Consider the following 27,169-nt stretch of genomic DNA (forward strand, 5'->3'; position numbering starts at 1 on the left):
TTTGTACACCATGCTTTTATGTCAAGTTCACCAATAACTAATAAGGTAGTCCCGGTTTTTCAGATATAGATGTAGTGTGATTGGTTAATATGGTGTATATAAAAATGCAAATCTCTTCTTAATTTGAATAAATACTTGAATTATTATTTTAACAAAATAATAATAAATATTATGTAAGAAATAAATAAAACCTCTTTTTTTTTTAATTTCGAAAAACTTGTTATAGTTATAATAATAATATTTAACTACTTTTACTTTTTTTTTGCCATGAGATGAGTTTTTTAAAAAAAATATTTCATTAAAAAATTAAATACACACAAGAGTTTTTGGGATTATAATAAAATAGTTTTTTTTTTTTTTTTATTTTCTTGAGGTATAAATTAAATTAGTTACAATAACTTATTTTTTATATTTATTTATAATTGACTAGTTTAATTTCTTTTTCTCCGCTTTGGTATATCTTGATATGATGTTGGTAGATTTTTATTAATTCTGAAAAATAATAAAATACAAAATTTTATTAGAGAGAATACGCATACATTGTTTTATTATTATTATTTTATTGTTTATAATAATAATTAGTGGTTTAAAAGAAAACAAAATAATTGTAAAGAGTTATTATTGTTGATTATTTATCTAATTATTTTAAAAATAATATTCAATACTTGCATATAATAATTATATAGATTCTGAAACAAAAAAAAAAAAAAAAACTATACAATAAAAAATAAAATTAATTAAACAATAATTATTAGTTGATAATATTCAAAATATTATTCATCAGAAATATTCACTGTTTTTTAATAATATCCTTTTAGCAATATTCTTTATCCATTTTTTTGAGCAATAATCAGTGTTTTAAATTGTTAAAAAAAAAAAGAATTAAAACTAATTTGCAATATTCATTGTTAATTATTATCCAGTTTGACCTAGCAGCAATATTCAGTATTTAAAAATATTCTTAAATTATAAACAAAAAATTAAAACTAATTTGCAATATTCATTGTTAATTATTATCCATTCAGAGCCTCTAGCAATATTCAGTGTTCTTTAGTATTACCCTTTTCGCAATATTCTTAATCCATTTTCTAAGCAATAATCAGTGTTTTAAATAATATAAAAAAAATTAAAACTAGTTTGCAATATTAATTATTATCCAGCTTGACCAAGCAGCAATATTCAATGTTTGTTTTTTAATATTAACCTTTTTGCAATATTTTCAATTCATTCTTAAAGTAATAATCCGTATTTTAAATTAATAAATAATAAAATTAAATCTAATTTGCAATACTCATTGTTAATTATTATTTAGTCTGAACCACCAGCAATATTCAGTGTTTCTCAATAAAATCCTCTTTGCAATACTCAATGTTAATTATTATCCAGTTTGACCCAGCTGCAATATTCAGTGTTTTCCATCATTATTAAATTATAAAAAACAATTAAAAATAATTTGCAATATTCATTGTTAATTATTATCCATTTATACCTAGTAGCAATATTCAGTTTTACAATACTCTTTTTTTTAAAATAATAAATACTAAAATTAAAACTAATTTGCAATACTCATTGTTAATTATTTTCCATTCAGAGCCTCTAGCAATATTCAGTGTTCTTTAGTATTACCCTTTTCGCAATATTCTTTATCCATTTTCTAAGCAATAATCAGTGTTTTTTAAATAATATAAAATATTAAAACTAGTTTGCAATATTAATTATTAATTATTATCCAGCCTGACCAAGCAGCAATATTCAATGTTTGTTTTTTTAATATTAACCTTTTTGCAATATTTTCAATTCATTCTTAAAATAATAATCCGTATTTTAAATTAATAAATAATAAAATTAAATCTAATTTGCAATACTCATTGTTAATTATTATCCAGTCTGAACCACCAGCAATATTCAGTGTTTCTCAATAAAATCCTCTTTGCAATACTCAATGTTAATTATTATCCAGTTTGACCCAGCTGCAATATTCAGTGTTTTCCATCATTATTAAATTATAAAAAACAATTAAAAATAATTTGCAATATTCATTGTTAATTATTATCCATCTACACTTAGCAGCAATATTCAGAGTTTTACAATACTTCTAAATTATCCATTTTTCTTTTTAAATAATAAATACTAAAATTAAAATTAATTTGCAATATTCATTGTTAATTAATATCCATCTACACCTAGTAGCAATATTCAGTTTTACAATACTCTTTTTTTTTTAAATAATAAATACTAAAATTAAAACTAATTTGCAATACTCATTGTTAATTATTTTCCATTCAGATCCACCAGCAATATTCAGTGTTCTTTAATAATATCCTTTTTTCAATAATTTCTATCTATTTTCTAAGCAATAATCAGTGTTTTAAATAATATAAAAAAAATTAAAACTAGTTTGCAATATTAATTATTATCCAGCTTGACCAAGCAGCAATATTCAATGTTTGTTTTTTTAATATTAACCTTTTTGCAATATTTTCAATTCATTCTTAAAATAATAATCCGTACTTTAATTAATAAATAATAAAATTAAATCTAATTTGCAATACTCAATGTTAATTCTTATCCAGTTCGACCAAACTGCAATATTCAGTGTTTTACATAATTCTTAAAAAAAAACAATTAAACATAATTTACAATATTCATTGTTAATTATTATCCATCTACACTTAGCAGTAATATTCAGTGTTTAATAATACCCTTTTTTTCAATATGTTTAATCCATTTTTTTAAGCAATAAACTTAATAAATACTAAAATTAAAACTAAGTTGCAATATTCAGTGTTTTTTTTTTAAATAATATATAAAAAATTAAAACTAGTTTGCAATATTCATTGTTAATAATTATCCAGTCTGAACCACCAGCAATATTCAGTGTTTTACATAATTCTTAAACTATAAAAAAAAAAAACAATTAAAAATAATTTGCAATATTCATTGTTAATTATTATCCATTTATACCTAGCAGCAATATTCAGTGTTCAATAATACCCTTTTTTTTCAATATTTTTTATCCATTTTTTTAAGCAATAAACAGTGTCTTAAATAAACACTAAAATTAAAACTAAGTTGCAATATTCATTGTTAATAATTATCCACTCTGAACCACCAGCAATATTCAGTGTTTTATAAAATTTATAAATATAATTAAACTAAAACTAATGTGCAATACTCATTGTTAATTATTATCCATTACACCTTGCTGCAATATTCAGTGTTTTTTTTAACAATATTATCTCAATTATTAATACTCAGTCAAATAATTAAAATTAACTAATATTAACTTGCAATATTCATTAGTTAATAATATCCAATTATAGACCTCTAGCAATATTCAGCATTTTTTAACAATCCATAATTATTTTTTTAGCAATACTCAGTTAATAATATCCAAATAAAAAAAGCCAATTAGCAACAATATTCAGTATCAATAATCCATATTTATTTCACCAGCAATATTCAGTAAATTAATATTCACTTGCATAATTTAGTTTTAAAAAAAAAAAACATTAAAATAATAAGTAAAATATTCTTACCTAAAATTTTTAAGATGTAATTTTTATAAAATTCACCACGTGTTATTAAAAATTTGAAGACGCCAAGCTATATGTACAGCTAACCTCCCCTTTATTCAACAACAGCATAATGAAATCCTGAAAAACAATAAATCCAGTCAGATGATAAAAAAAAATAAATATATTTCCACTTGAAAAATTTGAAAAGAATAAAAAAAATCAAGTACAAAAGAAATTGAACAATAAAGTTTTGAAAAAAACAATATACTTGGCTTATTCAGCATTTTTTTTTTTTTATTATTATACAACAACAACCCTTAATAATAAACTCACTCACCCTTTGCTGGTTTGGCCCTCAAATAAAAAAAAAAAAATTGATAAAAATGTAAAAATGGACGACTGGCTCATCGCGCATTTTAATGCGCAATTCATCACAACTAGCGCCACCAATTTCATCCATCAGAAATAATAATAAATAATAATAACAATCTTTAAAAAAAAAAAAAAATAAACACAAAAAAATGTGTCAAATTTTTAATCAAACACAATCGACTCCAATATATTTAACCCGGAATAATAAATAAATTGAGTTTTTTTTTATTGTTAAATATTGATTGTTTTAATTAATTGTAAATATTTTATCAACATAACCTATAAATTGCTAAATTTACAAGCTAAAAAGTGTGTCCAGTCGAAAAAAAAAAATTCAAGGTATATTGACGTGAAGAAAAAATAAATAAATTGTAGAGGTAACTGTTTAGTTGACAGTAGTATACTTGAAGATTAATTTTTTAAAAAACAATATAAGCCAATTTAAGAAAAGAAAAGTATTTTTTTTTTGTTTTTTTATTTTGTAATCATACTTATGCACATCCGCAGTGCATGCACTTGGTAGTGAGTAAGTAACAAGTTAGACAGTTGAATTAAATTTTTAAATAATATTTAGTTTAATTTAATTAATTTTTTTTTTTCAAGTTATTTAATCAATAGCATCAGTTTTTATTTATAAAATTAATTTTGAGTTGTTATCCTTATCTGACATTTATCTGCTGCTTTTTTTTTTTTTATTTTGTTTTGTTTTTTTCTTTAAAATAATTCACAAAGTCATCAATAAAAAAATGATTAAGATTGTCCAGACATTGTCGAGTCAACGTCAATCATTTTAACTTGTATATATTATAAATTTATTGATATATATTTTAAATATTTAAATGACAATATAAAAGAAATTTTTTTGGGTCAAGTTACAATTTGATCTATTCACTTTAGTCAACACATCCGGTTTATTTATATTTTTTTTATCTTCAAGAAAAATAATACACAAGGAACAAAAAAAAATTCATTAACTCGTTGAGTCATTTACACTTTCATCATCGTGATAATTGACTGACTAATACGTTATGTCTGTTGCATTTTTTTTTTTTTGTGCAATAATTGCAAATTTTAAATTCTTTTAATTATTAAATTAATTGGTATGCATTTTAATTAAAAAAAAAAATATTTTAAAATTATTTAAATAATGATATCAATTTTTAGTTAATTTATTTTTATTGATAATTTTATTGGATCATGTGAGAAATAAACAAACACTTCAAAAGAATTTATTTATAGAATTTAAAAATAAAAAAAAAAAATAAACAGCTAGTCTGACAGAGATTGATCAATACACCAAGTAACTTTAAATGCATTAAAAAAAAACAGAAAGAAAATATAAATTTTAATTTAAAAAAATATTCATCAAATTAATTTAGTTAATTGTTAGTTTTTCACTTTAATTTTTTCAATGTTTGGTAAATTTTTTCTTAAAAAATGCACGGCCAACGACCCATTGGTAAGGTTCAATGGTCTTGAGTACCACGTAATACATTATAATAAAATTATATACAAGAAAAAAAATAATAAATATATTTTTTAAAAGATTTATTTATTACAAAAAAATGTATAATTATCATAAATGAGTTTGTGTTTGACTATTTTTTATTTTCATGATTCATTTTTATGATAAAAAAATTGTCCTTGGGTTTTTATTTTTCTTAAAAAGTTTTTTATGTTTTTTTGATTTTACATGTTGATTAAGTGTGTTGTTGTGTATTACTGATAAGTGTTTCTATTTTTGAGTTAAAAAATATATAAAATATATTATTTTTTTTTAAGTTTATTGTTATATTTTGTTTTTATAATAGGAAAATAATATGGCGCATTTAAAAATGAATTGTAAAAAATTTACAACTGTATCAGGATTTACAAATTTATTACCTGATGATAGACCAATAACAGCAATAAGTGTTGTTGAAGATATTGATAAATGTCCACCAAATTATACAGTGGTAAGTAATATTAAATAATTAATTATTAAAAATATAGATTTATAATTTATATATTTAAATATATTATTTAATAGGTATCAAAAACATATGATCAAGATATTGATGCTGATTTATGGCGTGAAAGTGGACTTTTTATACGTAAAAAAGGACGTTACATATGTCATTCAAAAACAGAAGGTGTACCAAATTATGTTGTTCAAGAAATAACAGTTTTAAATGAAAGAGAATATCCCCCAGATGGATTCAGTATGATTCCACAAACTATAGACACTGGTATGTGTGTTATTCAATCTTTTTTTTTTTTCATTAAAAATAAAAGTAAAAATGAAATAACAATATAATGAAGAAATTTACAGTATGTGTTGAATCATTTTGCAATGTATTTTATGTTGTTTTTTTATAGACCAGAAGGCTTGGAGAAAAAAACAGGTGTGCTACAAGCTGCGAAATAGGGACTCGTGTTCAATGGCTGTGACTGATATTATCGTTTGTAGTAGAATTAAAAAAGCACCAACTGGCTTTACATACGCTGGGTTAAAAATATATATATATATAAATACATTTTATTAGATTTATTTTGGTATTTAATTTTTAAACTAATTTATGATTTTTTTATTTTTTATTTCAGTGAGGTTAATGGTGTTGTTATTTGTTATAAAACAAGTTCATTAATAAATGAAGATGCATCATCACAATCATATGAAAATATCAAGTAAATAAATAAATAAAAATAATAATAATTTTTATGTATATATTTATTAATTTATATATATTAAATTTACAGTGTATTACAAACACCATCACCAAATCCATCATCAAATGGTATTAATCGTTCAACACCACCACAAAGACCACCAAAACCAAAATTTTCACCAAAATCACAAAATGGAATATATCCAAGCTCATTAAGTGTATCACCTGGTAAAATTGAATTAAATAATTCATCATATGATTGTGATTATGAAATATTAAAACCAAATTCAAAAATAATACCAACAAGACCAGCACCACAACCACCACAAACAACACAACAAATTAATACATCAATTAATTATGGTACATTACCTGGTTCATCTGATCTTGATGGTGTTCCATTTGTTATTAATCCACTATTAAATTTTGATTCAAATTCAACTCAAGCAGTAAGACAAATATAAAAAAATAATAATTTAAATCATTTATTATATAACTTGATAATAATTTTAATTTTACTTTTTAATAGGATTATCCTGTTATTAAAATGAAAACACGTCAAGAAATTGATGAAGAATATTATTATGATTTTCGTGCTGAGAGAGAAACTTGAATAATAAAAATTTTTAAAAAAAAGGAGAAAATATTGGTTGAATAATAACGTGCCAAACGAATTGTATCACGTACCATAATTATTTAAAAATAATCATTATAATAATATTTGTTATAACAGCTCTTATACAATACAAGATAATCATCATCATCATTTTTTAAAAATATTTATCATAAGAATCATAAGTATATATAACTTTTTTTTTTTTTTCTAGCCAATTGTAATAGAGTGCCTGAATAAGTATGATTAATTTTTTTATAATTAATTATAATATAAGTATCCAAACTGTAGAGTATTATTAAAGATGTCCTTGAGCTTCATGGTATACAAAATGAAAAAACAATCCAATTTTTTTTTTTTTTTTTTTATAAAATTTGAATATAAAAATAATAAAATTGATATGAATCTTCCAATTGTGACATAGTTGTCATGATTTTTTATCGAAAATAATATGTGTCACGTAAAAAAAAAAAAGAAATGTGATTTTAATACCTGAAACATTGTTATAATAAAAAAAAATGTATAAAATTATTTGTAAAAATATTGATGAGATAATAGTAATTTTTATTAAGTAGAATAAATCCATAACAAGTTATTATTTATTATGATTATTATTATTTTTTTTTTTGTCGAATAATATTACAATACTATTCGGTAATGCAGACATTTATTATTTATCAATATTTTTATAATAAAAAAAAAAATGCTTTGAACATATATCAACTTTTACAAAACACAAATATTTACAATATTTTTTTTAAAACTATTTTTTTATGATATTTGTTTATATTTTTTTAAAAAAATTTATACTTATAGTTATTAAAAATTTATTGCAAATTATATTTATATATATATATATTTTTTTTTTAGATTAAATTATTTATAAAGCCAAAAATATTTAAACAACAATAACAAAAACAGAAAAAAAAACGACAAGATAAATTTGAAGAAATTTTTTTTTTTTTTTTATATAAATTAAATTAATGACATTTATTAAATAATGTCAATTATTATTTATTTATTTTTCCATGCAGTTAAATTTTTAATTGATAAATCGGTTATGGAAGTAATTTTTTTTTGACTTTTTTTTGGACTTCCAAAAACCGAGGCTGCTAATCATCATACAAATGGACCAGTCCAATGTTTAACATGTGTTTGTGATGATGATGATGATGATGTTCCACTTGTTGTTGAACAATTATTTTTATCATTAATTGTATTTGATTTAATTTTATTTTTATATTTTATATCCTTGGGTTTAAGCATATCTCTGTGATTGCTTATAAGTCTTGATGGTGTTAATATTGATTTTGTGCTTAAACCAGTTGCTTCAAGAAAATGATCATAAATACCACTTGAATGATTATTATTATCATCATTATTATTTATTGTTGTTTTTGTTGGTGATGATGGTGATGATGGTGTTGATGATGTTGATGTATCATTATTAATAATATTATTAACAAGTTTATCTGAACCATCACCATCAAGACGATCTGGATCATCTGATAAATCACAATCATCAAAATTAAATTCTTCAAAATTTTGTCGTATATCAATTTCATCAATTTTTTGTATTATTTTATGATCTTTGGTTTTATTAATACGTATATCAGTATCACTACCAATTTTAAATTCTTCAAAATGACGTACAATATTTCCAACACGTGGTATTAATGATAAATCATTATTACTATTATTTTTATTTAATATATCATAATTTATATTATCAATATCATTTAATGATTTTTTACGAAATACAAGACTTCTTGCTGTTGTTGTACCAGTTGTTTTATTAATTTGTTTATTTGTTTTATAATAATTTCTAATATATGTATCACGATTTGGTGAATTTTTATTTTTATTTTCATCAATAAAAAATGATGGACTTGGTATTTTTTTTAATATCAATGTATTTGTTCTAAATTTTGGTTTTGGTGGTAATGCTGGTGGTGTTTTTAATGTTAAATCTGGTAGTGATTCAATATCTTCATAATCTAAATTTTTAGCAATTGTTAAATTTTTTGTTGACATTGATAAACATGTTTTTTCTTCAATACTTTCAAGACGTATTAGTGAATTATTATTTGATGAATTACATGTTTTTATTGATAAATTTGGTGATGATGATAATTTTCTATTTATATCATTAATATCTGGTTCAATAATAACAATTGGTATTGCTCTTGCTAAACCATTATTATCAATTATTTCTTCATCAATACCAGATTCAGAATCAATACATTCAGATGATGTTATTGTTGATGATAAATTATTATTATTATTATTATTTATTATAATATAATCATCTTCTGAATTATTTGATTCAAAATTTTGTGATTCTTTATCATTATTAACTTCTTCAGAATTTCTTCTTTCCATTTCTGAACCAACTGATTCAATATCAGATAATCTTGCTGGTTGAAAACTAACAATTCTACCACGATGTTTAAATTTTTTAGATACAGATTGTATATTTTCTTCATCTTCCATATCACGTAATAATATTTGATTAACACATTCAAGTACAGAATTATGTTTACTATTTGTACGATATGTATTATGACGTGAAAATTCTTCACTAATACGATCTTCATCTGGATCACTGTACCAATTACCACTTGTTTCTTCAATTGATTTATCTTGAGGTTGTAATGATCTGTAAATAAAAAAAATTATTTATTTTATAAAGTTACAAAATTTATTAAATGCTAATATTTACCTATTTTTATTATTATTTTTATCTTCATTATTGTTGCTATTGAATTGTTTGTCATTTAAAATTTTTACATCATTGTCATCAATATTTTTCGTAGAATTATTATCATTACTACAAGCATTAACGTAAATTGGTTCAGCATTATTATCTTCTTTTTCTTCTCCATCATCGTCATCATCTTCTTCTTCTCCTGATATAAAATTACAATCCATTCCATCATCTTTACTGTCACTTCTTGATATTTTACAAATTTGATTATTAAATATTTCCATTGGTTCTGTTCTTGATACACCCAATCTTCTTTTAGAATATTTATCAACATCATCATCATCATTATTATTATCATGACAATCCAATATTTTTATACACATATCAGTCTCAATATTTAAATTTTTATATCTAGATGATTTATTAAGTGTTGAACCAGGTGATACATCAGTACTTTCACCTTCACAAAAACCTTCAGTACTTAAAACAGATAAACTACCCTCAGTTGTTGTTGTTAATATTGATGCATCAGTATTTTCACTACCAATACTTTCTTTTGATACATCAGAACCAGCAAAACTATCAGTTTTTTTAACACCAAATTCATAATTATTATTATTAACATTATCATATGAACCAATTTTATTAACAAGTTCAAGTTTTAATCTGTTTATATGATTACGTAAATTATTATTATTTAAACCAGTTATACCAATGTCATTAATATAATTACAATTATCACTTTCTTTAACATTATTTAAATCACCAGGATTAATAATATTAATATTATTATTATTATTATTTTCTCTATTATTAATTTTAATATAATTTTTTGTTTGACGTCGTAATCTTGATATTTCCATTTGTTGTGTACGTATTGTATTATCTTTTTCAATTAATTGTTGACGTATTGTTTTTTGTTCTTGACGTAAACGTGATTCAAGTACTAATAATGCACGTAATATTTTTGTTAATTGTTTATCACGTAAATTATATTCTGATTGATGATATATTTTTTGATTATCAAGATTTTTAATTAATTCATGACATTTTTTTTTTGATATTTTTAAATCATTACGTGTATGATTTAATTCTTTTTTTAAATTTTGTACTTCAGTCTCCATCTGTAATCATAGCAAAAAAATAAACAAATAATTAGTATTTTTTTAATATATTGAAGAGAGAATAAAAAATAAAATTATAATTTTTAAAAAGACCGTTAAAACAAGTGGGCGTTATTTTTTTTTATGATATTCAAGTTGAAGAGAAAAAAAAAAAAGTGTTGACCGGGCTCTCCAAATACAGAAAAAAATTTTTTAAAAAAAGTTCGAACTCGTTTTGCTTCTGATCTTCCATGTCCCGAAAACTCGTCTCATGTGTGGCCTTGGTGCTATCGTCAATGTATGTTACAGACGCCTTAAGGAGCATTCATCTATATATCAAGAATTATTATATATTCTTGATAATAAACCAATGGAATTTTAAAATAATAGATATACACAGCTAAAAAACAGGTTCATACTTGTTGTTACTTGCAATAATCAATTGACAGCATGTATTTTTGCTTAGACTAAATAATTTTTTTTACCTGTGCTAGTAAAAAATCAACATGAGACAGAAAAAAAAAAACGTGTTGTCTTGCTAGTAGAATTTTTTTGTTTCCTCTATTATTTATTTTCTTTTTTTTTTTTCAATTCAACTTTGAACAGGTAGATACATACATAGACGAGGGTCTTTAAGTTCCGGAAAAAAAAGGGAGCCCTGGGGAGGGTTGCAGGTTGCAAGGTGTTTCTTGATAAATCCATGTGTGTATATATAAAAATCTAACACACTAAATTTAAAAAAATAATATTTTAAGACAATTTAAAAGGGAAAAAAAAAATATATTAAATAAATCAATAAACTTTCACCGGAATTATTTAGTAGATATATTTTTTTTATTTTTTCATTATTTTTTTTAAACTGATAAGATATCATGATGATGAATAATAACTGTTCATGACATTAGACTCAATGACTCAGAAAAAAAAAATAACATAAAAAATACCAAGGGCAATATAGTTAAATGTAAAAAAATAATTTTCTATATTTTCTCTTTTTGATTGTTTAAATAATAACATGGTATTTCATAACAATAAACATTTAAATTTCACCAGAAATAATATTATTTAATTAAAATAATCTAAAGACACAAAACATTAGTATTATGTATTTAAAACTCGTTACACTTTCTCCAATTTTTTTTTTAAAAATATACTTTGTTTTATTTTGTAATGAAAAAGCTTCTGCTTTGCAAAAAATTATAATTTACAACATTCACTTTATATGTGTATTATTATTTTTCTCTTGTAATAAATATTAACATATATTTAAGAGAAAAAAAACAAACAACAAATTTCTAATTAAAATAAATTAGAAAATTAATGATAATTAAATTTTAAAATTTAATAATCTACCTTGTTTTTAAATCAGCTTGATAATATTTTTAATTAACTTAATCAAACACTGATATATATTAAATCCTTTTATACACAAAATCACAGTGTAGATTTTAAAACTTTTTTTCTATTTTTAAAAATAATATACTTTTGAGTTGAGCTGAATATTAATAATAATTCGTAAATTTAAATTTAAATATTTTATATGTATATTTTTTTTACGGTAAAGTTTGCAAAATATGGTTTGGTTCCCGGTGACTGGTGGGATTAAACTGGTCAAGTATTTCTTTTCTGTTGGCGCACAAGAAGGTGAAGTGAGGTGAGAGAGTTGCTCTTGCAGTAAAATCAAGCAAAAGTAACAGAGGTAAAAATAAGAGGGAGGTATTTTTGTCTCACATTGTACTCATGATATAAAGTGAATAAAAAGATAAATATAAGATCTTGTTGTATATAGAAAAAGGGTCCATAAAAAGTGAGATAGAAAATATTTCTATCAACAGGTAAAAAAAAAAATATATATGTATAGTCAAGTTTGTGCTTTATATCCAGTGAATACAACTCACATATTATAGTATACATGTATTTTATATCATTTGGTATATAAATTATATATTAAAACACAATTTAACATTTAAAATTTATTATTATTTTTATATGAAATACTTCAATGACCGAGTAATAATTTATTAATTGAATATATGTTGAAAATATTATCAGCTGATTTGTTTATTTTAATTAACATTATATATATTTTTTTTTTTTCTTTAACATCTGTTAATTTATTAAATACAAAAAATTGTAGAGGTCAAGATTATTGACTCTAATATATATGAAAGAAAAAAAAATTAATTAATTAAAAAGTTCTTGTAAAAGTTTATTGTAAATATTTATTATTATTTTTTATTTTTCTTTGAAATTAACTTGAATAATTATTTTTTTTTTTTTTCTCAATAAACAAATAATTTTAATTGTCCATATTGACGTCATATACATATTGTTAAATAAAATAAAATTATTATCTAAACAAGTCTATTTAAAGCAAAAAAATAATAATTAAAATTTAATTGTGACGTACTTTCTATATCATCTTTTATAATAATAAATAATAATAATTTTTTTTTTTCAATTTACCGTGACATAATCAAGCCATATTTTTGAATCAATTTTTTTTCGACAAGACATTTTTTTTTTTTTTTCTTCTTCTTTTAAAAAATATATTCCTTTGACTCCAAACTTTGTTGATTTTGAGTCAACAAAAAAAAACACACACACACACTTGGTCTATTCAAAAACTCACATGTTCATTGACCCAATTTTTTTTTTTTAAATAATTTTATTATTATTAATTTTAACTGTATATAAGACAACATGTACTTTGCCCTGTATAAAATAATAGTCCCTTTGCATTTACGCTTAAATTAGCAAAAAATAAAATAATAATCACGAGATGATAAAAAAAGGAAAAACACGTTTCATTAACTTCATCGTTCAATATAACTTTGTTCTTATTTTTTTTTCACTTTAATAATTTTTGTCTTTTCACTTGCTATATTTAATTTTCTTTTTATAAAACAGTCAACATTTTTTTTTTCTTAATTATTAGTATTAAAAATTTCACTTAATAAATATTGTGGATAATAATATTAATCGCAATTCACGTCTTGATATGCTGATAATAACTCGTGACAAGTCACGCGACATTACTCGACAATAGCCGAACGTGATATGAGTATTGAAAGAACATATTAATTTGATGTAGTCAATTATTAATTGTGTGTATATATGTGTACATCAACTTATCACGTTATATATACCAATAAAAAAATATATAAAATATAAATCATTAAAAATAATAATTATATATGTATATAAGAGATGACAGATTATAAGGCGACAAGTTATACTACTGATTTAAAATTTAATAATGTAAAAATGGAAAATAAAAAAAAGGCTTTCCCCGCACAGACAAGTATATAGGAAATAAAAAACTTTTCTATTAACATTTTTGAAAATAGAATCAAGCCAGTTGGAAATTTCTTGACTTCCGGTAAATATATAAAAGAAAAAAAAAAAAGTCAGTTAAATAAACCGCATGAAATAATACACGTATATATAAATTGCGTCATGACATAACAGACAAAATAGTAAAAAATAATAAAAAATAGTTTTTTTTTAAAAAAAAACGGTTCTTTGCTCATACAAGAGTTTTAAATTTATATATGATATGAAAATATACATTAAATTGAACGCATGCGAGTAAATAGTAAAATAAAAGAAAAAAAAATAGAACAGAAAAAAATTTTTTAAAAAACTTCAAGCATGAAAGACAATAAGAGAAATATAGAAAAAAAAAAAAAAAATGAATAATAATATTTTGAAATAGACAAGAGTTTAAAAGAAAATAAAATAAAAAAAATTATATATAAATTTATAAAACAAAGAGATAGATATTGATAATTAAAATAAAAAAAAATGTATAATCATAGATAAGCTGTACTATTTTTTTCTTTTATTGAAAACAATGATGAAAAATTAATTTTTTTGCTAGATTAATTGACTTTTTTCTTTTATTTTTTTCATTTGATTTTTATTTAAGGAAAAAAATAATTTTACAAAAATTTATATATATGATATTTGTCTTTGTTAATAAAAGCTGATGAAATAAGACACCTGGTGCTTTGACAAATACATAATATATATTGAATAATATTATAAGAATTTATATTATATAGGTATATAATAATGTGACCTGATCGAGGTCATATTTAGTCGATGAAATGAAAATTTATAATTCAATGATAAACAAAATAATGTTTATATATTATTTCGTCACATTTACTTGAATTTATATGAATGATTGAGTATTTTTATTATCATTCAGTATATTATTTAGATAAAAAAATATATATATTTTGAAAAAAATATTTTTAAAATTGATTAAAAATAGGTTTTATATCATGATTGATTAATTTTTGATAATGATTTGAATTATTTATATTTTTTTGTTATTTAATGTATGTATTATTTTTTTAACCTTGGTTTTTGTCAGTAATAATTTGTTGTCAATATATAAACATGTCATTTTATTTGGCTTATTTTTCGAAAAACATTAAAATGCTAAGGAAAAATTTTGGAGTAATTTTTTAAATTATTTTTTTTGTCAATCCTTTTTTGATGTTATTTTAACTTCAAGGTCACTGAGCATTCGTAATGATCAAAGGATTTATAAAAATATATTATTAAAAAATTATTTTTCATATTTTAATTTTAAACACAAAAATCAATGAATCGTGTGTTATTTGAGGTGAAAAATATAACTCTTTTTTTTATTTTTAACCTTCAAGTTTTTTTTTTTTTTTTTTGTCATTAAAAATATTATATAGTGGAGTTGACACAGGAAAATAAAATATGCGTGATAAGAAAAATTAATATTCTAATTTTAAGTGGTAAAAAAAAAATATATATTCATCAAGAAATTTTATTATTTTACTGAAAAAAACAAATTTAAAAAAGCGAAATATAAATGAATGAAAAGAAAAAAAAAAAACCAATTTTAATTTTTTCAAACTGACGAATATTAGTCGAAAAATCAATTGATTAATATTATTATTTGACAAAGAAAATAATTTATTATTTTAATTGATAAATTAAATATATAATTTTTATAATTTTTTTTTTCTTTGAGTTATTGACACTTGAAAATGATCATGTGTTCCTGATAATCCTACCAAAGATCAATCAAAATAATTGCGTATATATTAACATGATAAAAAATTAAAATAAAAAATATAAACACCGACAATCGAGAAAATATAAAAAAGCCAAAGCTTATTATGTATAAAATCGGATTAAAAAATTATAAAAAAAAAAAAAAATTATCACAGAAAAAAACATTGATGATAAATAGTATTTAATATTTTTGATAAATGTTTATGTTTTATTTATTTATTTATTTATCTATTTATTTCCGTATTTATTTATTTAAATATTTATTTATCTGTTTAAAAACAAAATATAAATATACAATGTATTGTTAAGTGCGCGCGTAAAGCAGTGGTCATTCAAGAAGCGCATGTCAGCAAAAACTTTGCTTTTAAATTTCCTTCATTATTTCACAATGTACATATATAAGTTTTATATGTACATATGTATAATCTATACACACGAATGAATATATATTTAAAATTGCACTTATGTTCTCCGGTTAGATACATGAGATACACGACTGCGCAGCCTATTGATATATATTTTTTTTTAAATGACAAAAAAAGTTATTTAAAAAAACGCAAAATTTATAATTAACATAAGAGTTTAATAATAAAAAAAAAAATCAAATTATCAGACTACTAGATAAAAAGGCTAGAGTCTGTCTAACTTTTTATTTTTATATTTTTTTTCTCAAATAAAAATGAAAAATAGATGAAATTATAGTTGTCCAAGTGAGATGTAATTACCTTCGAGTTATACTGAAGATGATATTTGACATAAATGAGATATAAAATTACCAACAATCATGCGACAAAATTATATATTATTAAATTGTATATATGTTAGAATATATATAGTTTATTATAATTTTAAATTCATGTATATATTTAGTATTTAAATTTGTGTGTAGGTGTTTTTAATATGCGCCTATGGATATATTTATTAAATGGTATACTTGTGATGTTTTTTTTATTTGTTTATACATATATATGAAGGTGATTTTTCAAATGTTGGTTAGTGTGCTAATCATGTTTTACCGTTATTTATACATCAGCTGATACACCTCTTATTTTATTTATCATCAGTATATATATGCCTATTGGCTATTTTGCATTTAAACTATCATAACACACAAATATTACAATATGATATTGCACGAAAGCCTCAGGTTAATAATTATCAAATAATATAATTAATATTTTAAAAAATTTAAAATACAAATTTTAATAGTAATTATATTTTAAATATATTATTTATTTATTTGAAATTATTTTACTTTATGGTACTGCATCGTTAAATAATAATGCGGAGCTTTTATTATATTATTTTTTTTTTCATTTTTTTTTCAACTTTTTATATATAAAATAATTAGCAATAGTAAAAATAATTATGTTGACTTTATTTTAATTATATAAATTTGTTTTTTTTATTGTTGCAGATGATAGAAACTTCAATGGAGAAAAGCCAATGACATGCGACAATTGAAATTGAGACATGAACTTCAATAATGGTGAGTTTAGAAATTTTTTTAAAAATATTTTTTTGATTTTTTTAGAGTAGAAATTTAATATAAAATATAAATATACCGTTTTGAATGATATTTATGTACTTACTACATGACAATTGCAAATGAATAAAATATTTAAAAATATATATTAATTATATTTAAACGATATATATATAACGGGTTTGAATAATTATATTTTAACGCTCAAGTTATTGCATGACGAATATTCAAAATAACAATAAAAATATTTTAGGTTTTTTTTTTTTTTTTCAGCTAAACAAGCAAAAATTAATTTTATTTATTTGTAAATATAACGGGGATTTTTTTTATTGTATAATTTTATTATATTTTTTTTACGGAGGCGAAGCCTTACGTATTGAAATCACTGGCAAAAAATAAATAATGTTCATATCTTCTAAACTATTTAAGATAGAGAGTTTGAAATAGGCTTAAATTAAAGGTTTTGAAAAGATCTACAGCCAAGGATATGAAAGAAAAAATTTGGATTATTAGTTAATTAATTGTTGATAAAAATAGATAATGAAAAAATTTTAAACTCGATATATTAAGAAAACTATGAACAAATCATGGATGCAATTTTTTGCCAGGATGGTTTTTTTTTAAAACTCTACAAAATTACGATTTTTTTTTTTTTTTATTGTTGCTAGAAATTTGTTAATTAACAGAATATCAGAATTTGTGTTTTTTTAGACACTTCATAACTTTTTTAAAAATTATCTCACAGAGTTATATTTGGTCTTAAAATTTTCCTCATCAAAATCTCTACAGCCAAGGCTATATTTAGAAATATCAAAACCACCCATTTTCAGTTGTAAGACGATTGTTTATAATAATAGGTGTCATCGCGAACTTTGTAATGAATAAAGGGCCTTTAAAAAGTTGTACTTGGAAGTTCTATCATATCCTTGGCTGTGGCAATTTTTATAACGAATTTTTTGAATGCAACATAATTTTTTTGCGTTTATTTATTCAAAAGTTATCGGTTGTCCAAACAATTACCAATTTATTATTTACAACAATTTCTTCTAAATAAAAAGTTTGTACGCATGCGCCAATCAAAAAATATATTTCGATCGGTAAGTCGGTATTTCTTTTCATCGATCTTTCATTTAAATAGTAAGAATAAAATTAAAAAAAATTAAAATAGTAAAAGTTTTTGATCTAAGTAGAAAAATAAGATAACTGTTAACTTTTTTAAAATTTTTTAAAAATTAAATTACAACTAGAAAAGACACAACAAATATATATATGTATATAGTTAAAAATATATACATGTTATATTGAGGTTAGGTTCAAATGTTATCATTGTTATTATTGTGTACAATATTTATATTCAAATAAATATTAAAAAAAAAAATATATTATGTATAATAATAATAATAATGATAAATATGGTTCCGTAATTAAAAAACCCATATTCGCCGGAGTTTTGAAAATTTTCAATTTTCAACGGGAAACGATTTCGTTAACAACATTTTTTTTAAACATAAATCTAGCCAAGTGTATATATACACAATCAAAATAGCAAATTGTCTTTTAAAATTTTTTATATATTATTAAAAAAAAATTCAAGATGATGATCAAAGTAGGTTAAATGTCTTGATAAAAAAATAAATAAAAAATATAAATGAACAAAAGATTGAAGCTTCTGTTTGCTTGGGTTTTTTTTTTGTCTTGAATTTTTTTTTTATCTCGACAATTTAGTTGATTTATTTTTTATATGATTTTTTATTTCACCTGGGGCATGATAAAATACATAGTCATTAGCAAGAGCAAGCTTGTCGTATATTTTTTATTTTTTAAACAAATAAACGAACAAAGTGACAAAATATACGTAGATTCATTGTTTGATTTGTTTAAATTTTTTTTTCATTGTACATAAGCTTAATTAATTGGAGAAAAAAATAAAAACAAAAAACTTTTTAAATTTTATATTTTATGTTAGACTATTTTATATTTTAGAATTAAAATTATATCGCGAACATATAAATAATAATAGGTACTTTACACGCGCGCGCAAAATAATATATATAGATGCGCGCACATTTTGCACTTCTAATATAATACAAAAAATGTTATGTTTGCCTGGTTAAAATTATTAAGACGTTTGCGCAAATCGACAATACATAAAATTTACATATAAAAATAAATTTCAAATAAAAAAAAAAAAGTATTAATATATAATAAAATTATCCACAACAAAAGCAGCAGTCAAACAATATGTTTAATAAAATTGTGGATAGAATATTTGATATTAATTTTTTTTTATAAATAAATAATATAAAGCATTGTTATTTAAAAAAAAAAAAATAAAAAAAAATAAATAAAAATAAAATTCAATTCAGACAATGAGCAGGAAGTGTCAATAGTCTTGCACGCGATTTGAATTTGCGATTTGATCAATACCGGATATATGATCCTTAGACTGATCCCTATACAAATATAAATTAATTCAATTGAAATATATATATATTTCAAATAAAGAATAATATAAACAATAAAATATAAAAATTTTGAATAGCAGAAAAAATGAAACGTAAATTATAAGAAAATTAAAAAAAAAAATATTAAATAACTGAAAAATATTTGATTTAAAACTCGGTCGATTCGTTTTGCTCAATAATAAATATATAAATAAATTTTATATATGGATGGCTATGAGGAAAAGAAAAAAAAAAAATAATTCAGAAAGAATTTGAGTTGTTCAACTTCTCACGGTATTTTCTTGTGGTCTTTTTGTTACGTCAAACATAAAACGAGCACTCTTTGGCTCTTTGGTATATCTTCCTCGGAAGCTGCGCCTCTCTGTACTCTTTATCTATCTACTCTCATTTTAAAACTATTTATCAAGTTTGTATATACATATTTTATGTTTGTATATATGTATATAATATAACATTGGTTATGGTATTGTGGTTTGTTTGGCACGTCCACAAAGTGCTTTTTCTCGTTTCAATTCATAAACAAGATATTATAACTCTGTAACAGTATACTCATATAGATACATTTTTTTCTTTTATTTATTTTTCATAAATTTATTGCTATTTAAATTGTTTATAATAATATTAATATTATAACAAAAAAAAAACATTAAATTGTATTTTTAAAAAATTGATGAAAATTAAATGAATATTAGTAGGGAAAAAAAACGGAAACATAAATTTGAATATGAAAAAAAATATATAAGGGAAAATAAAGAGTTAAAAAAAAAATTACAGAAGCAATTGTTGTCAAAAATTTTATTTTATTATTAACAATAAAATTTGTATAGTAGTAAAAAAGAAAAAAAATTATTTGGAAGAATATATAATACGACAGGCATATTTAAAATTAAAAAAAAAAAAAAATTTGACAATAACTTAAAAGCAAAATTTAACAATAAAAAAAAAAAAGAAAAACATGTTACAGGCGTCAATTGAAAGGCACTCTTGTCTCTGAGCTCATTGCATATACAATTATACATTTTAGTCCCCCTTTTATTTTAATTGTTCTTAAACATAAAAAAAAAAAAAAAATATTTCTTCAGGCCATTAACTCTTCTCCTCACATACAGTGACAATGAATAACGGTCAACATTCTCAAACAAAACGACAGTGCTTTTACAACTTAAAAAAAAATAATAACAAATTAAACTTTCATTATAAAAATATATAAATTTTATAAATAAAAATTCCAATGTCATTGTGAAAAAAAATTTTTAAAACAACAGTGTTAAAAAATATGTATATTTTTTTTTTAAATGAAATGTCATTTTATATTTTTATGATTGATAATTTAATGATTAACAATCATTCATCATCAATGTCTTGACTTGATATGTATCATGAAAAATAATCAATTTTTTAATGCCTTTGGCGTATTGATTTTTCATCTTGTATAATTTTTCTATATGATTTTTTCTAAATTAAAAACAAAAATTAAACTATGCGTATTTTAATTTTTTTTAACACTATTTTTAATTTTTTTTTCTTCTTCTTTGTTTTTTTTGATTAAAATAAAAATCATTAAATAAAAACAATGTCATGGATGAGTATACAGGTGCAAGTTAGTTTGGCATTTGTGATAAACCCCTGGTGTTTAATAACTCACCAGGAAGTATGTAATTTGTTTGTTGGTACGTGATGTTGTTTCTTGTCGAAGATTACTGATTTTTATCAATTTTATATCTCTGGCATATTTTACAATATAACAATAATTTTATAACGGTCAAAGTCAAGTCTAAAACCGTGTCTAAGTCTATCAAAAAAAAAAAAATAAATATAAAATAATGTTATTTATTCTAGTTTATACGTTCTTTTATTCTATTTTAATTTTTTTTTTTTATATATATATTACATTCTCTTTGTTGTTGTTATTATTATGATTAATTTTTTTTTTTTATTTTATTAAATTCTTTAGAAGTAATATACAAAATTTCTTTGATCTATGTGTGTGCTTTATGATTGCCAATGATAAAAATAATACTTTGATATTTGCATGGTGTTATATTAATATATATAAAATATTATTTCCGGATGAATTAAATTTATTTTAAGTATATAATATCTTATGGGATTTATTCACTCTTGCAAAAATAAAAAGTATATTGGTATTTTATTTTTTTTTTTTTATTATTAAATTGCGGTAAGTTGTATTGGTCTCGTTGGTGATCATGTCATGACTTGGCGTGAATGTTCGACCCTTGACATTAAAACCTTCAATCGAACACTCAGTTTAACTAACAATAAATTTAAACTTTGGCCTGGAATTTAATTACATTCAATTTATATATTTATTTTTTTATATTTTTTTTTAATGTATGATAAAAATAAATAGACTTTTATTTATATAAAAATATAAAATTGAATTTTATTATAATTTTTCTTTTTTTTTTTTAAATTGCATATGTTTTTTTGTATATATTTTCAAGACACGTTTCAATAAATTTACTATGATGCAAACAGAGGGTAAAAAGACAGTAGAAAAAAAAATTAAAAAATTTTTATCTTGACATTATGCGATTATCATCATGAGTCTTGCATTCCTCTGGTTATTTAAATTTTTTTTTATTTCTTTTCAATCGTTCAAATATAGTTTTTTTGTAATATCTTCTTATTTTTTTTTCATTTGAAATGCAAAAAATTGTAATGTCCATGAAGTAAATGATTTTGAAAGAATTAGATGAATAAATAAATAATAATGGATGACAAATTCATAATATTTTTTTTTCAATTTATATTTAAATTTTCTTCATTTTTTTAAATATATTTTTAGTATACTATAGTAATAATGATAATAATAATTTCAGATTAAATATTGACCTAATAAATAAGTGATTAAACGCAGGAAATTTAAAAAACCCTTGAGGGAAATTTCACAGAGAAAAAAATATAAACTGAATTTTTTGTAATAAAGACAAAATCAGAAATCCCCAGATTATTTAGTTATTCATACAAAAAAAAAAATTTTTTTATTATAAATGTTGTTCGGTTTGACCAGACTATAATAATGACCATCCACGCCCACTGAAGATTCACCAAGCTAATCTTTTTTTTTTATATTTTATTTTCTGTAACAAAATTATTAATTATATTTTTCAATCTTTTTTTTTTTTTTTTTAAATAAAAAATATTTACACGGTCAAAATGTTAATGCAATTTTTTGTATATATATATTTTTTTTCCTTTTTCTTTTTTGGCTACAGTTATTAGATTATTTTTTTTTTTGACACGTTAAATTACTGGGTTATTTTTTTGTTTAAATTTTATATCCTCATATAATAATTAAAAAAAATTAATTTTGTTTTTTTGAATATTTAACTATACACAACAAGTTTGTATCTATATGATTTATTATTTATGAATGTGATAAATTCTTGGAGATATATTGAGGTCAACTTTGACCGCATTCCACTATGAAAAACTATATGAATTATGATGCACAATTAAAACAAAATTAATCATAAAATCGTGTGTATAATGAAATACTATAGGTATACGCACGTAAAAACGTAATATTAAATATAAACATATACTTTTTTTTAAATATAATTCAAGTTTATATATGTAAATTTGAGAATTAAAGCAAAAAAAAAATGAATATATTTTTAGGATAATTTTAAATTCAACAGGATAATGCAGTATATGCAAAAAATAAAAATAAAAGTGCAGTTTAAACTCTGACTAAAAAAATGGCTAAGGAGAAAAAAAATAGTAATAAAAAATTTGCATATATATATATTTACAGGATGCATATGTTGTTGACATATTTAAAAAAAAATTAAAAATAACAAAATTTATTATTAAAATAAATAAATCAATGATGACATTGTGAATGTTTATTTTTAAAAAAAGATTGAAATATAATTATCAATGAAAATTGAATATATAAAATTATTAAATGTTCATCACCAAGATGATAAATAGATGATAGCCAATGGGTGGGTTACTTGTCACTTGTACATTTGCAAATTTAGCCTGAGGGATCTTGACAGAATCTCAGAAAGACCGCAAGGTATTTGACCCAGTGGCCCCAACTGCACTTCCAAGTCAAATATACTTCCTTCATTACAATATTTCTATATACCGTCAAAATCTATTTCTCATTTTATATTCATATTTTTTTTTTTTTCTAAAATATCTTATCGACAAAAAAAAACAATTTATTTGCAGTATATTATATATACATTTGCAAATCAAGAAATACTTTAAAGAGAAACTAAGTTTCAACTGGAATTTAGAAACTTGAATAAAGGTGTTTATCAAATTTTGAAAAATAATTTAATTAATTATATAGTCTCGCATAAATATTATTAAATACCGGATTTTTTTTTTTGAAATTTTATTTGCGACAAGTTAAAATTTATTTAAAATATATATAAAAATATAGATTGATTAAAAAAAAAATTAGGTAAAGATAAAATTTGAGACACACACAGCAGCTGTTAAACTTTGGTCGATATAAATTTATCAGCTTTTTTTAATCTAAAATTTATTATTATATTTAAAAATAAATAAATAAAATAATATGAGATTTATTTTGATAAAGTATATATATACTCATTTAGATAATTGATAAAAAATTTATATTAAATATTTTTATTTATATTTTAAATATATATTAACAAGATAATCAAAAAGTCGCCAGGTTTACAAAGTTTCATTATATGAATATACACGTGGTTTAAAACGACAAAATAAATATATGAAAAAAAAAAAAAAAGACATGTACATGTATATATACCTTGCACGATGAGTCAGTTTTAACAATAATAATAAATATTATTTAAAAAAAAAAATTTATATAAAGGGAAATATATTTAACATTGCGGGATTCGTGATGGCCATCCCTCTGGCGCTTATGTTATTCCGCCTTCTTTATAGCATCATGATGATGATCATCATCATCATCATCACAATGCACAACAGCAACAGTTTTTTTTTTTTTGAATACAATGAAAGACAAGATACACAGGTGAATTTATCAGTCATGAAATTTTATTATTTATCATATTATTATGATGATAAAAAATTTAAACAAATATTATTATTTAAAAAAATAATTTTTTTAATTTAATTTTTTATATAGATTATTTTATTTATAATATAAAAACAATCAATATGGAATTTTTTTAAGAAATTTTTTTCATCATTTATTATTGTATATATTTCAATATAATAATATTTATATTTGTTTTTATTTTTTTTTAAATAAATATGATGGCATTAAAAAAAAAAAAAAAAAAATGCGGGGGTTTTTTATTCATTGAATTAAATGCGGATAAATGTCAAGGAAAAATGGAAAATAAAAAAATAAAAAAGAGTATATTAGATGGTAGAGAGAATTTATTATATACTTGTATTTTTTTTTTTTTTTTTATATATAAAGTATATAATTGCGTGTGTGATATTTAATATGTATAAGCTATGTTTGGCCCCTATGACAATACATGCATGCCACCAACCAACCAACCAGCTAACCACCCACCGGACGTCAAATAACACCTGGTGGTATACCTCACCCCCTTCACTCAAACCTCCGATAAAAAAAAAAAAAAAACCTTTTATATATATCGCAAGATATGAAAAAAATACTTTTAAAGTTGAAAAAAAAAAAAAAACAATTACAGTGATTAATTAGCGTTAAAAATATTTGATTAAAATTATTTCTAACGGTTGAAAATATAAAATGATTTAATCAATCTTATTTACCAGGTATTTAACTATTATTTTTAATTAATTGAATTGAATTTTTTTAATAATATTGTTAGTTGATTATAATTTATATAAGATTTAAAAAAATTTTTTTTCTATCTATATTGGAGTAAAATTTGTATAATCGAAACGCGCAAAAACAAAATGATTTTATTCATTGTTAATAGAAACACGTTATTATGAATTTCCTTTCTGGTATAATGTAGACGCCTTTGCAATATTATTTTTATTATTATTGTTTTTTTTTTTTTTCTAAGCCAATGTCGTTGGCTTGTATAGCAAGTTTAACGAAGCGTTATAATGTTGAACAACTTGGATTTTCACTTTTAATATATTGTATTATTTTAAATTTTAAAAATTATATTATTATCAAGACAGGAAAATATATTTTTATAAATAATTTTAATAATTCATTTCATGTATATATTAATGTAATTTAACAAAGGAGAAATTTTGCAATTAATAATTATACAGTCAAAAAAAAAAGAAAAGAAATTTTATCCATCAGGAAAAAAAATTAAACTTGTGTCGACAGTTGTAACTTATAAAATTATACAATTAAATTTTTATTAATTTTGTTTTTTTTTTTTTATTATTAACAAGCATAATAATAAACTGATTATAATATTTTAAAATTCAAGTAGAACAAACAATAATAAAAGTAGCTCAATAAAAGTTAAAAAAAAAAAAAAAAAAAGATTGTGATAAGTTTAATTATAGCTGACTCTCGTGATACAATCATGTTTGAAAAAATAAAATAATCAAAATAATATTTGTGGTATATTTTTAAATTGTGTATTTAACATGATAACATTACGAGATTATAAAAGTTTTTTTTTTTTTTTTTTTTATCCCATTTAGATTGCCAAAAAAAAAAAAAAAAGAAATATTTAATATTATTATTACCTTTTTGTCATTGCAATTTATATTTTCGTAATTTGAATTCACATAAAACTTGGAATTCATTTCCTTGTGAAACCACATTTTTTTCATTGACATAAGTAAATTTTTTTAATTTTCTTTTTTATCACATTTAACAATTATTATTATTACACCAAAATACACTTTTTATTTATTTGTCAATAATATATCAATTAAATAAAACCAATTAATAAAAATAATTTTCATAGCTAATATTAAAAACTAAACTTTTGTTTTGTTTTTTTTTATACATGAGCGCATGTTAGCTTGCCGGTGTACTTTTTAAAACTGAATTTATAAAATGTATATGTTAATATTCCCCCAAGTATACTTAAGTCTGCTTTTAGCCTCTACCTGACTATATTTTTTTACAGGTATTCAAACTCAAACGTGGCTATTTAATCCCCCACCTCGACCCTGAAACACACTACTCATTTTATACTTGATTTTTTTTGTTTCTTTGTATATGTATATACATAAAATCCCACACGCGATGATTATATATATATATAAAATAATAATTA

The 27,169-nt window shown here is 21.3% G+C and overlaps 2 protein-coding genes across 11 annotated transcripts; one reads left to right on the top strand and one right to left on the bottom strand.

The window, feature by feature from the left end:
- Nucleotides 1-388: 388 nt before the first annotated feature.
- On the bottom strand, nucleotides 389-27,166 carry LOC122852793 (probable serine/threonine-protein kinase DDB_G0282963). 8 transcript variants are annotated; one of them, XR_006373868.1, is made up of 4 exons: nucleotides 3,856-3,988; nucleotides 3,540-3,656; nucleotides 1,866-1,970; nucleotides 424-492 (listed from the first exon to the last, which is right to left on the bottom strand). XR_006373868.1 is itself a non-coding variant. In XM_044152808.1 (3 exons), exons 1-3 carry the CDS (start codon nucleotides 26,721-26,723, stop codon nucleotides 8,271-8,273), a joined length of 2,742 nt encoding a protein of 913 aa, XP_044008743.1. In that variant the 5' UTR covers nucleotides 26,724-27,166; the 3' UTR covers nucleotides 7,743-8,270. The 8 variants fall into 8 exon arrangements, 3 of the variants coding, with proteins under 3 accessions (XP_044008743.1, XP_044008753.1, XP_044008764.1); XR_006373870.1 differs by lacking the exons at nucleotides 1,866-1,970; nucleotides 3,856-3,988 and adding an exon at nucleotides 26,631-26,800 and having other exon boundaries at nucleotides 389-492; XR_006373866.1 differs by lacking the exon at nucleotides 1,866-1,970 and having other exon boundaries at nucleotides 389-492; nucleotides 3,856-3,983.
- On the top strand, nucleotides 4,046-7,698 carry LOC122852906 (multivesicular body subunit 12B). Of its 3 annotated transcripts, none has more exons than XM_044153044.1 (7): nucleotides 4,046-4,267; nucleotides 5,702-5,845; nucleotides 5,920-6,118; nucleotides 6,249-6,378; nucleotides 6,474-6,557; nucleotides 6,630-6,987; nucleotides 7,068-7,692. In XM_044153044.1, exons 2-7 carry the CDS (start codon nucleotides 5,711-5,713, stop codon nucleotides 7,149-7,151), a joined length of 990 nt encoding a protein of 329 aa, XP_044008979.1. In that variant the 5' UTR covers nucleotides 4,046-4,267; nucleotides 5,702-5,710; the 3' UTR covers nucleotides 7,152-7,692. The 3 variants fall into 3 exon arrangements, with proteins under 3 accessions (XP_044008979.1, XP_044008971.1, XP_044008961.1); XM_044153036.1 differs by having other exon boundaries at nucleotides 4,046-4,229; XM_044153026.1 differs by lacking the exon at nucleotides 4,046-4,267 and adding an exon at nucleotides 5,251-5,349 and having other exon boundaries at nucleotides 7,068-7,698.
- Nucleotides 27,167-27,169: the final 3 nt, after the last annotated feature.

Source organism: Aphidius gifuensis, linkage group LG1 (assembly GCF_014905175.1).
Source record: "Aphidius gifuensis isolate YNYX2018 linkage group LG1, ASM1490517v1, whole genome shotgun sequence".
In the NCBI taxonomy this organism is placed as follows: domain Eukaryota; kingdom Metazoa; phylum Arthropoda; class Insecta; order Hymenoptera; family Braconidae; genus Aphidius; species Aphidius gifuensis.